General features: G+C 44.8%; 1 protein-coding gene across 3 annotated transcripts in view; it reads left to right on the top strand.

The window, feature by feature from the left end:
- Positions 1 to 2,417: 2,417 nt before the first annotated feature.
- The window catches only part of gabrg2 (gamma-aminobutyric acid type A receptor subunit gamma2), a 34,972-nt gene continuing 24,471 nt past the window's right edge, over positions 2,418 to 12,918 (top strand). Inside the window, exons 1-4 of one of the 3 annotated variants that reach the window (XM_028982796.1) lie at positions 2,418 to 2,738; positions 2,830 to 3,037; positions 9,146 to 9,288; positions 11,411 to 11,478. In XM_028982796.1, coding sequence (XP_028838629.1) covers positions 2,949 to 3,037; positions 9,146 to 9,288; positions 11,411 to 11,478 — 300 coding nt within the window. In that variant the 5' untranslated portion in view covers positions 2,418 to 2,738; positions 2,830 to 2,948. Of the gene's footprint in view, positions 2,739 to 2,762; positions 3,038 to 9,145; positions 9,289 to 11,410; positions 11,479 to 12,918 lie in introns of those variants that run through there. The other 2 variants (XM_028982797.1, XM_028982798.1) reach the window with 2 other exon arrangements.

Genomic DNA, 12,918 nt, shown 5'->3' with positions numbered 1-12,918 from the left:
GAATCGCGACTCAGACCATGTGTGTTGAGTTTACATGAAGAAAAGTGAAGTGAAGAAGTGAAGCGATTGTCATTGTGAAACACTGCAGCAGAGCACACGGTGCACACAGCGAAATGCGTCCTCTGCTCTTAACCATCACCCTTGGTGAGCAGTGGGCAGCATGACAGGCGCCCGGGGAGCAGTGTGTGGGGATGATGCTTTGCTCAGTGGCACCTCAGTGGGACCTTGGCAGATGGGGATTCAAACTGGTAACCTTCTGATTATGGGGCCACTTCCTTACTCACTAGGCCTCCACTGCCACCCTCAATGCCCTTTAAATGCTCTCCCCGTGTTGGTGCAGGTTTCCTGAAAGCTTAATGGCAAACGTCTGCTGAGCCGGCCAACGTACTTAGTCAAAAATGAGAGTATTGTCATATTTTTATTTCATTTTATTTTTATTTATTTGAATGCTTTTCCAGGTCATTGGAAGAGCCAGAGTTGATGGGGTTGTGTAAACAGACTAAGCCATTAGTGTTTCTGATCAGTTACATTTTATGGGTACCAGAATGATAATAATTATTATAATTCATTAATAAATGCACAAGACAACCAATACAGAATTTGACACTAAACAACTGGCCACACTTTGAACATGCACATTGTTTACACTGCATGTATTTTATATATAATTTTATTGTATGTAATATTTGTGTCATACATTACATTTTTATGGAATTAAAATTTGGAATTAAAAAATGCCAAACGTTTTTGACACACCTTCTCATTCAATGTGTTTTCTTTATTTTCATGACCATTTGCATTGGTATATTCTCACTGAAGGCATCAAAACTATGAATGAACACATGTGGAGTTATGTGTTAAGTGGAGACCTGGCCTCCACAGTCACCGGACCTGAACCCAATCGAGATGGTTTGGGGTGAGCTGGACCGCAGAGTGAAGGCAAAGTGGCCAACAAGTTCTAAACACCTCTGGGAACTCCTTCAAGACTGTTGGCAAACCATCTCTTGAAGTTCATCGAGAGAATGCCAAGAGTGTGCAAAGCAGTAATCAGAGCAAAGGGTGGATATTTTGAAGAAACTAGAATATAAAACATGTTTTCAGTTATTTCACCCTTTTTTGTACATAACTCCACGTGTTCATTCATAGCTTTGGATGCCTCCATATGGGTGTGTGTTTGCGTGTGCCTGTTTAGGTTGAGAAGTTTAAAAGAGTGCAGGATGGCCTACAAGTCCTCGAATGTTTCAGTTTTTTTCCTTCTCTGGGGCACATCTGGCCGTGTTTTGTTGAGTAAGTTCTGACATAGTGCCATTTTCACTACAATTCAGCACTTTTTTTTGTATGGGATTTCAGCTCCTACTCACTTACATTTCTACACAATTTTTGGGCTCATATACGTAAATGTTTATGAGTGTTAGTAAGCAGACTGAATAAATGAAAGTGAAGTGACTGTCACAGCACACAGTGGCACAATAAAATGTGCCCTGTTTTTAACTGGGCAGCCATGAAAGGCGCAGTGTGTGGGGACGTTACCTTGCTAAAGGGAACTCAGTGGAACCTTGGCCGTTCGGAGTTTGAATTATATGTCCGCTTTATTAGCTGCTAGGCCACCACCGCCCCAGTATGGGGAGTGTGTGAGGAAATGTGATGCCTTGGTATGGTGCAATATGATGCGGTTGGTCACTTGTTCTTTATACTGAGAGCTGAAGCAGAGATGAATAAAGAACGAAAGAACTCCCTTATTGCACTCTCCACTCCCCTGTAAGGTCACATTAAACCGGCCTTACTCCCTCATCCTATTTGATCTCGGCCCTATTAGGTTGCTGTATTACAAGTACTGCAGTTTCTGTACTAAATTGTTTCATGTTACACCATAGAGCCGCTTGCATGAGTCTGGCCTGGTTCTGAATTTAGGATCCAAGGCGCCTGGGAAGTTGCAGTGAGCTGTCCGCGGTGCTGAAACCAATCCATCTCCTCAAAGTGAAGGAGGCCAGCGAACGAGGAGCGGCCAGCGTGAGACGCATACATCATGAGGGGAATAATTACCGTTTCACATGCAAATACCAAAGAGAGAGAGAGAGAGAGAGAGAGAGAGAGAGAGAGAGAGTCACGTGGAATTCTCTCGTTTTTTTTCCTAGGGGAGTGACGCAGGCAGTATCTGTGGCAGCTGGGGTGCAGTTACAACCCGGCGTCATCTTCCTCTCCATCATACCACGCCATCCCATCTTCGAGTACAATAAGTTTTGAAACCCCCCTCCCCCATAAGCACACGGTTACTTGAAGGGGAAATTAAAAAAAAAAAAAACGATAAAGCATATTCCAACCTCTCCATACCCACTGCGCATCCATCTCAGGTGCAAGTGCATCAAAGACCCTGCTGGTAAATGCACAGCGTTTCCGTCCCCACGCCTGCGCGCAGCAGGAACCATCTGATCCCGAATATCCAGGCGCATCTGCCTCTGGACTATTTTGTCACGCTTCTCCGGCCAAGCAGGCGCCATGTGAGAATTCGTCAGTGAAAATATGATATCATTGCTCGGTTGTCATTATTATCGGTGTCACCGTGATCGCGGGCGGCCAGCGCGCATCTGATCTCCTCCCGGCTGCGCTGCCGCGGCGGCGAGACCACGCATGTGTTGATCTGCGCCGCAGCAGCGCGCAGCGGCTCCTCTCTGACCCCGGCGGTAATCTGCGTCCAGGCTGAGGCTCCGCCGCATCCGCCCGACCGCCGGATTCCCGGGGTGCACTTATTTCATTAGATTTTTTTTTTTTTTTTTAATGATCACTATTATTATTATTATTTCATTTTCCTTCCTTGCGTAACGCGCGCAGATCCTCTTCTTCCTGCCCGAGGCGGAAGGCGAGCGGCTATGTGTGTAACGTGCCGGGGCGAAGACGCGCAGTAAATAAAGACGGAGCGCGTCCATCTGCAGCAGCGCGGCGGAGAGAAGATGGTGCTGCCGTGGAAACGCGCGACGGCCATGGCGAAGCCCGTCAAGATCGCTCTCTGCGTCTTTCTGATGGTGCATCTCCCGTCGAGGTAAGCGGCGCGGCCACCGCCGTTTACCGTCGCGTCGCGTCGCGTCGCGTCGCGTCGCCGGAGGACGCCGCGCAAGGTTGACGCGCGCCCGATGGACTGTGTTAGGCAACGCGTTGTTGTTATATGCATACATATCTAGATTTGACACGTTATTGTTACAAATCGGGCGCAACGTGGCTGCGATTCTATTTCGCTTATTTATTTAATTTCTGAACACGGCGTTTTGTCGAACATCCGGGTTTACCGACATGTTTTCTGTGGGCGTCTTGGCTTTGAAACGTCCGAACCTCACCTCGCGTTACGAATTCATGTCACACACATGCACACACACATCTGTCAGGGCTCTGGTCGTTTATTATCGAAAGGGACAGTCGTCGCCGGTGTGTTACCTTTTCTCTCCCCGTTTTACGCGTGCTCGGGTAGGGATGCACTTCCTGTGCCACTTCCACGTAAAAACCGGCCTCTCTACCCTCCACCCGCCGCCTACCTGGACCGATCGCTCTTACCGGTTTATTTATTTATTACTTTTGGATCTGATTTACAAAAAAAAAAAAAAAAAAAAAAAACGAAAGAGAGAGAGAGAGAGAGAGAGAGAGGATAAAGCCCTCACGTGATCGGGGCCATTTCCCCGGGAAACTGTGTGTGGAACAATGTTTGAGGCAGAAGCGGATGCTCCCTGGATGGTGTAGCCTGGGGGGGATAAAAAGGAGAGGAAAACGGAGGGCGATGTATCGGTTCCATATACCCCCTCCCCAACCCTCCCATCCTTTCATTCCGGAAATGCTGCCACAATTGCAGCCTGGCCTAGATTAAAATAGGGAAAGCCTCTCTGCGTGATAATCACGTTGTAAGGACCTGTAGTTTTCTGTCTAATTTGAGGTATAAATAAACTTTGAACTTGGTAGTAACCCCCCCCCAAAAAAAATAAAAAAATTAATAGAATTGCATGGCTTTGTGATAGGCGCATTGTGAGCCATATTTTCAAAGGACTGCTTACTGGTTATCCCCTATATTTCAGTATCCTTTCTATAATGATTTTTTTATATATAAATGCCAACACACATACTACTTCCTTAACCTCCTCCGCTCAATGTCACACGTCCAAGCTTGGTTGCCCAAGTAAGTGATACGTTTCAGCCCGCCGTGGGCTGAAGATGTACCAAGACGTACTCCACAAAACCACTTTTTTAAAAAGAAGCATTTAAGAGCTTGCCGTACTGGGTTCCTCAATAACATCTTCCTCCAATTGTAATTGAAAACTGCCGAATATGACAACATTGAGCGCGAGATCCACGTTCTGTATGTAAGTTCTGTACCGAGGCTGCCTTGAACTAGTGATACTATGAGCAAATATACCAGAGGTAAACAAGCACAGCCCCTTTGTTGAAACATCCAACTAGTTAATCATACATCATTCATGTGCCACTGGGTAAGGTCTTGGGATGATCAGTACTGGCTTCATCTCACGTTCTTGCCACCTTCTCGTGGTCCGCGATGGAAGTAATCACTGTCTCCATCTCTTCTCCCAGCCTCAGAGCCACAGATTTAACTGACAGCTGACTGGGCCAGCGTCCATGTCCGCCCAGTGGGGGAGTAAGTAGGAGTTGTTGGCCCCTGGTGGCCACATGTGATCCCAGGTGCACCCCCGGGAAAAACCTGCAAAGACAAATGGGAATGACAGCAGGAAGTGGGGAGCTAATTAGAGTCTGCGGGATCAATTCAGACAGCGAGACTGGCAGATTGGCAGACCACCAGAATTAAAACATTCATGTCCATGGTCTGGTCTCAGGTCAGTCATTTGGGGACGGAAGATGTTGCCTCACGAGCGATGTCAGTGTCATTGCTGCTAAGGAACAGAGCCACCTCTGTAATTCCATTAACAAACGTGCCAGATATAACAACCAAGCAGCGTTTCTGCCCTGTGTCTCGTCTTCAATCATTTAAGCAGCTGATTCTGTCGCATATGACAGTCGCCTGTGGTCGGGAATAGTGGGATGTGTAGTGCTGCATCTTGGGATCAGCAAGGCATTTAGCATAGCTGCTCTTGGACAACTTTAATTTTGGCCAGGGACGTTGCAAATTGCTTTTCACTTAATTATTTGTCCAGATAGTGTTTGGGAGGCAATCCGCCTACGCCGCATGCTGTCCAAGTGTCCGGCATGTGACAATGTAATAGTGGGCGTACAGGCCAGCCTCGCCAATTATTAAAACTTTGAAAGACGTGACATGACCAAATTTAGTTATTATGAGAGAGTAGGAGTCTCGATTACTTCTGGAGCCCAATGAGAGAAAGTGATAAGTTATGCTGAGCTCGTCATGCAGCTGCAAAGTGGGCCACAAGTATTATGGGTACGATCCCTTGGTTTAATTCAATGCATTTATTCCGTATATTAATTGTATAAAAAAATGAAAGCTGGTTCTCACCATAATGATGTTGGTGTCTAGCCAACACAATTACATATTAGTGAATAGATCCTTGATTTGTGTGCCTGGCATGCAGCGTTGTCATTTAATGGAATATTAGGTGGAGTTGAACATCACATAAACATGGTCCGTCCCAGAAGACAATCCTTTTAACATTAATGTGGATGACAGTCGGGGACAAGTCTCTGGGGTGCCTTTGTTCTGAAGCAACGGTTCTCTTGAAGCTCTTAAAACACAAGAGGGTGATCTGAGGACAATTCATTGCCCATAAAAGCATAATTGTTACATCATTTTTACTTCATTAAGCATGGCAACTCGGTGTAAGATTCGACCGTGGTATTCTGCTGCTAACAAGTAACAAGTCTAGGCATTTGATCATCGCACCTCTTAAATTAAACCGTGGCATCTTTATCACCGATCTCATTTGTCAGAGGCTTAGCATGCACCCCGAATAGAGCGGCTGTCGGCAAGGGAGATCATTTAGGGCATTGTGGGCCATTGCAGGTCAGCTGTCATTAATAGCACCATGTCCTGAGGACAGAACCAGAACCACGGCGGAGAACATTTCATAAGCAGCCCACTGCAAAAACTGTGAAATGAGGAATGCTGACTGATTGGAAAAGAATAAAAGATAGCGGGCCACGTTATGACAAGACACAGAAATACCAGTTTAAAAAGTAAAGCAAAGACAGGATTTCCAATGTGGAGGATAAGAGTGGTCTACTGTTGTTATTCTAGTTATTCTAGTATCGTCTTCCGTCTAATGAACGTTCCTGCAGCCGTTTGAAGTGGCGCCCAGTGAGACGCAAAAAATGATTGAGGCAGCATGATACGACTTTTTTGGTGGAGACCAGTCACGCCCGCAGTTCTTCCTCTAGCTGAAGTAATCACAGCTCTTAGATGATTCGAAAATGATCAGTGATGGTACTGTGTGCTTTATACTTTTTATACTTTATACTTTTTTATACTTAACGTGATTTTAGTGGCATCAGATGGTGGGTGGTAATAACCTAGTGGGTAACACCCTCGCCTATAAACCAGAAGTCACAGGTTCAAACCCCAAATCACTTAACCCCATTCCTGGGGGGGGGCTGTCCCTGTAACTACTGATTGTAAGTTGCTCTGGATAAGGGCGTCTGATAAATACCAGAAATGTAAATGAGATGTGGGTGTTGAAGCTGCCATATGTCTAGACAGTGCTAGAAGGACGTAAAGTGACTCCTTCGTTTGAATTGTGTTCATTGTAAAACATGCAGAAGATGCGCATTCACAGCGAACAGTGAACCTTCTGCAGCTTTCGCATCAGTAGAGCAGTAACGTGTCTGGATTCGTTGCTTGCCTGTAATGTGGTGATGAACAGCCCCTCTGTATCTGAATTTTGATGCCAGCCTGTCTGTGCCAGATGGTTTGGATTTGTTTCTTCGGGAAGTTGGCCGTTTTGTCCCCTCTTTTGTGCGATTGCTCATTAAAATTCAGTATAAATGTGTGAAGCATGGGAAACACTTTTGCACGGTGAAGTTAGCCAAACTGTGGACTGTTCTCAGCTGAACTACAGTAGCTCCACATCTCGTCAGTGCACTTTAGCATCAATTTCCTGTAGGCACCGCAGGCCTCGCATTAGCCGATCGGAGTTTGAAACAGGATCTGTCTGCGGGATTCCCTGAAGGGACCATTTCTTCTCAGAAAGTTGTTTGCAATCGTATTGCGCACGCGTGTCTCTCGGTGGTAGGTAAAGAGCCGCGTACGGTGTCGCGGTGTTACGGACGGGTGTCAGAGGGCTTACTCATCCCCACCGGAAAGATCCGACGAGGTGAAAGCTCTTCGTTTAGCGATGAAGACTTAATGGGGAGTAAGACTTCCAAGCACTTACAACTGCCTGGAGATGACCAAGGGTCACAGCCTGATGTTCTGCGCCATACATAAGTGCGGCGAAAAGCCATTAGGGTGTCTCAGCAGAAGCTCGTCCCCGTTTTCTTTTTTTCTTTTTTTTGCAGCTGAGTGTCTTCATTCCTCCTCTGCGCCTGGTCACATGCCCCACTCAAGGATTTTCTTTTATATTTCCAGCCGATTCCATGGTTACGGTTTTTCACGTGGGGCTTTGTTGGCTGCGATGGCGGCTGGGAAGAGAAACCGCGTGCGGTTGGATCCGTGCGGCGGGCTAGCTTTTTGACATTGCCAAAATATCGGCTCGTTTACTTGTACGCTTCTTTGCTCCTTTTTTTTATTGAGCTACTCCATTTTGACAGAGACGTTCCCCTGTCACAGAGACAGTTGCATCATTTCAGCCATTTTGAATTCGGATGATGATGTTCCATACATCCAGTTGATTGACAGAAGATCCTGTGGGTGGAATGGTAATGGGTGGATGTATAGGGATACGCTGGATACACATGCATGCTGCCTATCTTGATTTATTCCTTTAATCATAAAACAGTGTGATTTTCAAGTAGTGCCATCATTTGTGCTCCAGAATAAAGGGACTGATGCAAGCAGCAAAGAAATATATAGTCAATTTAAACACACTGAAATGGGACACAAATAGTGTGAATACAAGAAAGTGCTAGTATGAATGGGAGGGGCCTAACAACTCCCTAATGGATCATGATTATTTCATGCATGTCTCCTCTCTGCAGGCCTTTTGCTGTGTCACTAAGTGAAGAAAAAAAGAAGAAAGAAAGAGCTATGGAGGATCTAGAAAATATTTATTAGGTGTCCAAACAGGCTTTCTAATATGAGGAGACATCTCTGGAAGTTGCGGTCAGTTCCACGAATGCCAGTGTCACACTGGGAGTCAGGACACATGGTACTTTTCCCATGGGATTTTTGACCAGACTGTTGAATCTGGTGCAGGCAATGATATATTCAGTACTGCAATGCCGGCCAACATGAAATAACAGAAAAGTTCATTGTGAAAATATGATTTACTGTATGCTTACGGGGGGGGTTTGAAAAAATGAGAATGAATCATGAACATGTGCAGAACAGACTGTGCACATTAAGCAGATCTGGTACTGGCAGGTGTGCTAAATAAGACTTATCACTCATTGTGTATTGGGAGTTTGAATATTGCTTGCTATATACACATAAAGCACAACGGTCTTGTTTGTTAGTTAGCTGTAACTGGGACAAAAGGAATCAACCAGTATCCCTGAGATGCAGTGGAGGTACCATCGGAGACTGGAGTTAGGGCTGCACGGTATTAACGGTATTGTTCGTAGATATTGTTTTACCTGACATATGGTTATGCTATATGTCAATGTAGCTGAAATAAAGGTTATTATACAACTTCCTGCTGCAGTGCCTTTGCTAAGGATGCATGTTAGACTTTCAAAAACAGTTACATTTCAATTTAAGCAGGCAGGGCGAGTCCAGAAGAAGAGTCAGGGTCAAGATGTCTGCTGATGCTTTATAGGGCACGCCGACCCCGGCCGCTTCTACTTCCGGGTTGCCGTCCCCTCAGACTGCCTGGTGGCATGGCAGTCTTGACAATGTTCTTATCTTAATTTTCTGTATTTCAGTCAATAATGAATGGAGCGCTACAAAACTGCAGTGCATTGTTTAATGTGACGCATGGTGACCAAACCTTTCGTGCTAAACAGGAACGTCTTGTTTGTTCTTATTATGCCGGAGGTTTTGTTTCAAAACAGTTAGCCTGACTTTGTTTCTCTCTTTTCTGTCTATCAGCTCCCTCCAGACTGAAAATGACGACGACGAGGTTTCAAACAAAACCTGGGTGCTAACGCCCAAAGTGTACGAGAGTGACGTCACCCACATCTTAAACAGCTTATTGGACGGCTACGATAACAAGCTGCGGCCGGACATAGGAGGTAGGTTCAACGTCATCTGCCGGATCACATCACTGGTATCATTAGAGCCGTCAGCTGCTTCCTGCTGCCGTGGTGAGGGCTCTGATGAGATGCTGATCCATCACGGCCCCGTTAACCGGCTCGGTTACTGCACGGCTGCGCGCCCCTGCTCTCGCAAAGTGGAGACAGACTTCTCCACCGCCCTGCACGTTTTCACTTCAGCTTCAGTGTCTCGTGTGGCGCTGAGATGTTGGCGCAATGAACCATTAACCGGTAACCCCTTCTCCTCGCCAAACAGGACAATTATGTGCGCCCGCCGCCGTTGCGGCCATTGAGTGGCTGTCGTGACAGGTGGGAGTTAGTCTTGCAGCCAGTCATGCATCTGTGACTGCACAAAAAACACATTTCACTAGAAATGGAAGAGCGTTTTTGAAGCGTTTTGGTTGAAGCTCATTCAAATTTAATGCCTCCGCAGTCTGAATGCGGAGGCAGAGTGAGCGGCATGCCGGGACACCGTCTTCCATCGTTCTAATGATACAGCTATCAGAACAAATTGAATTTTTGGTGCGTGTTTAAAAAAAAAAAACAAACAAAAAAACAAGAGCTTTTCATCTTTAAGATGCTAAATTATATACATTTTTATGAAAACGGCTAGTGCTTCCATAGAATAGAAGATCAGATGGGCTGTTTATTTGTGTCTGCTACACTGAGGAGCAATATGGTCCGGAGCGCTTTAATGGTCCATGTTAGGCGACAGTAGTAGCTGCAGGGATAATAATAGCACGCGCACGGTTAAATACACGGTTAAATACATGGTTTTAAATACGGTTCAATTATTTCGAATTTTAGATATGAATCTGCCGTGGATTTATTTCTGTTTGCAAGGACAAGCAAGTTGGACATAAGCCGAGTTGACTCTCTAAGCTCGACCTCCTCGTCTGTATTGAGCATTGTGCTTCAGAAGAAAAAAGCAGCAAAACAAAATGGGCTGCGTCGCATTGCTTCATGCTACTGCAAGGAGTTGCATGGGGCACGTTGCTCTTTGACGTTGAGTGGGCCTGACTCAAGAGTGCAGATAGCAAGCTGTCAGGCTGCTCTCCCATGCCTGCTCGCCAATCACAGCCAATCGTAAGGCGGACATGGGTGATATGTGAGTGGGAGCAATGCTAGCTATGGAGACAACTCCAACCACTCTCTTCCCGAAGACCTCTCTTCCCGAAGAGTTGCAATTCGCCCAAGTATTTATTTCAGTCTTTATCCTGTTGTTCATTAAGTTGGTGGGATAATTTTGTACCATTTATTAAAACGCCCTTGCTTGAAATGTCTGTTACTGTGAATAGTTAATTGAGGAGATGAGTTGATCATATCTGGCACTTAGTGCAGCAGCACTGCACCCTTAGTGTTGGTCTTGGTTGCTATGTGTCATATCCACAATCATCATTAAAGATTGTGTTTCTTTCTTTTTTCATCAAATTACGTAAATCCCAAAAGATCCGCCTTTGACCTTACACATCCCCTGTGGTTATTGATTAGCAATTACAATTACATATGAATAACGTCTTTACAAATACTTATGAGTAAAAAAAAATGCCCATATATATGAAATGTGATATTAAAGGTATACAGAAATAGAAAATGAATGTAGATTAAAATTCAGAATTCCTGCTTCCGAGCTATATGGTGTGCAGCATGAGCAGTGTGGGTTTGACAGGTAACTTTCTGGTACGCGTGCCTCATGGAAAGCGATTGAGAATCTCTGCTGTAGATCACAACAAGCATGGAGAGTTATGCTTGTGAAATAGTCACCCTATAGTCTATAACAACATGTTAAGGATGAAATACACTCAGTCTGCTTTCTTTGTTGGCCAACAAAGGCAAGAAACATAATCTGCAATCACATCATAATATTTATCCCCTATATTTCAGTGGCAAATCACAGTGATGCATTCCTGTGAAAGTGGATACACACGCTCAGTCACGCACATTCTCTTCCCTTCAATTGCTTCAGAAAATACTGTTATTAAATGTCTGGACTGGAAAATGGCCAGGAGAAGATCTTTTATTCGGTCTTGGGGATGCAGCGATGACGCATCCGAAACCAGTCTCTGAACGTGCGTCACAACATTGTTCTCTCTGCTTTCAGTCAAGCCAACGGTGATTCATACGGACATGTTTGTCAACAGCATCGGCCCAGTGAATGCTATCAATATGGTAAGTCCATTGCCCCAAGCAGGACGTTTTGCTGCGGTGGTGGCATATTTTAGTGATTACAGCATGCCGAGGCTTTGGGCCAGTGTCTTTTCAGCATGGCGACATTAGTGACAATTTTTTTATTTTTTTTTTATCCTCTTTTGATTGGCTATATCAGTGCATTCTGACCATTAATTGGATTTGTGATAATTAAAGTTACTTCACTATTTCAAAACATGGATTTGAATGTAATTGCATTTTCATGTTATCGCAAATAAAGTGTAAATGTATTTTACAGTGTAATTACTGGCTTACTACTGTTTTTTTTGCCTTCTTGCCATGCCTTGTATTAGAACAGCTTGTTTTTGTGCATTATTGAGGGGTGAAAGTAGGTTGAGTAATTTACTTCAAGATGCATAAATCTATTTGTGGGCCAAAGCTAAGCTGGGTTCTATTAATAGAACAGGATGAATATAGAGAGATTAGTGAAGTCAGTGCATTCACTGCAACGCAAACCCCCTTTCCTGGCCAAGGTTCACCGTTTATTGCAATTTGTCCTGCTTCTGTTATTGCCAAGTGTTGTTGCGGCATGTGGGAAAGACTTAGTAGCCAAAGTAGTGTGTGGCGGCTGCCGCTATGGGGGTTAGTCGAGGGGAACTCTCTGATCTCTGGGTTGTTAATCACCTTGAGCTTCTGTCTCTGTGGGAACAGAACCGGCTTGTGTGGGGCGGAGCTGGGTTGGGGATTGTGTGTCAGCCTTGGGTCACTGCGCCATCCCTGCTCTGTGGTTTTTAATATCGGGCACGCTGAGGTTCAGCGTGTTCGCCACTCCATGAATGAACATGAGCTGAACATCTCTATGCTGTGTGTGTTGTTTGCTGTGTTCCTTCTGAAGACGCAGGGACACCATCCATGCACACAGATCCACAATCTGTTCCTTCTAAGATTTTTTTTTCAATTTGAAATCAGTGATGAAGTCAAAATTTGCACCAGTTTGTCATTCTGGGTCAAACGAGCATCAATTCAGAACTCTTATTATTTTCATATATTATATCATTTCCAAAACACAAAAGGTGGACCAAAAAAAATACAGATTCTTACTGTAAATATAGAAGAAAAAACATTGAATCCATATGCATCTGGAGGCAGCAGTGCTTGTTGCTGGGAGGATTTGGGTTTTATTGTTGGGCTAAGCTCTGTTGAAAAGTCAGTGGTTAATGCTTCTGTGTCCTCATAAATCCACGTTTTTTAAACTATGGGGCATTCCAGGACATCCCAGACCATTCCAGAATGATTGATTGATTGATTGATGGATAGATGGATATGTCATTAAAATCAAGAGGCCCATTAATTGCATAGTTAAAGATTTAATTTCAGGATTATATCAGGATGAGGGGAGCATGATGGTACTGCAGAGCATTTCTGGCCTGAACTGTGTCTATTTAGCCTTGGGAGTTTATT

Source organism: Denticeps clupeoides, chromosome 6 (assembly GCF_900700375.1).
Source record: "Denticeps clupeoides chromosome 6, fDenClu1.1, whole genome shotgun sequence".
Taxonomy (NCBI): domain Eukaryota; kingdom Metazoa; phylum Chordata; class Actinopteri; order Clupeiformes; family Denticipitidae; genus Denticeps; species Denticeps clupeoides.
Note: the sequence above shows the minus strand (reverse complement) of the source record. Positions and strands in the feature narration are given on the sequence as shown.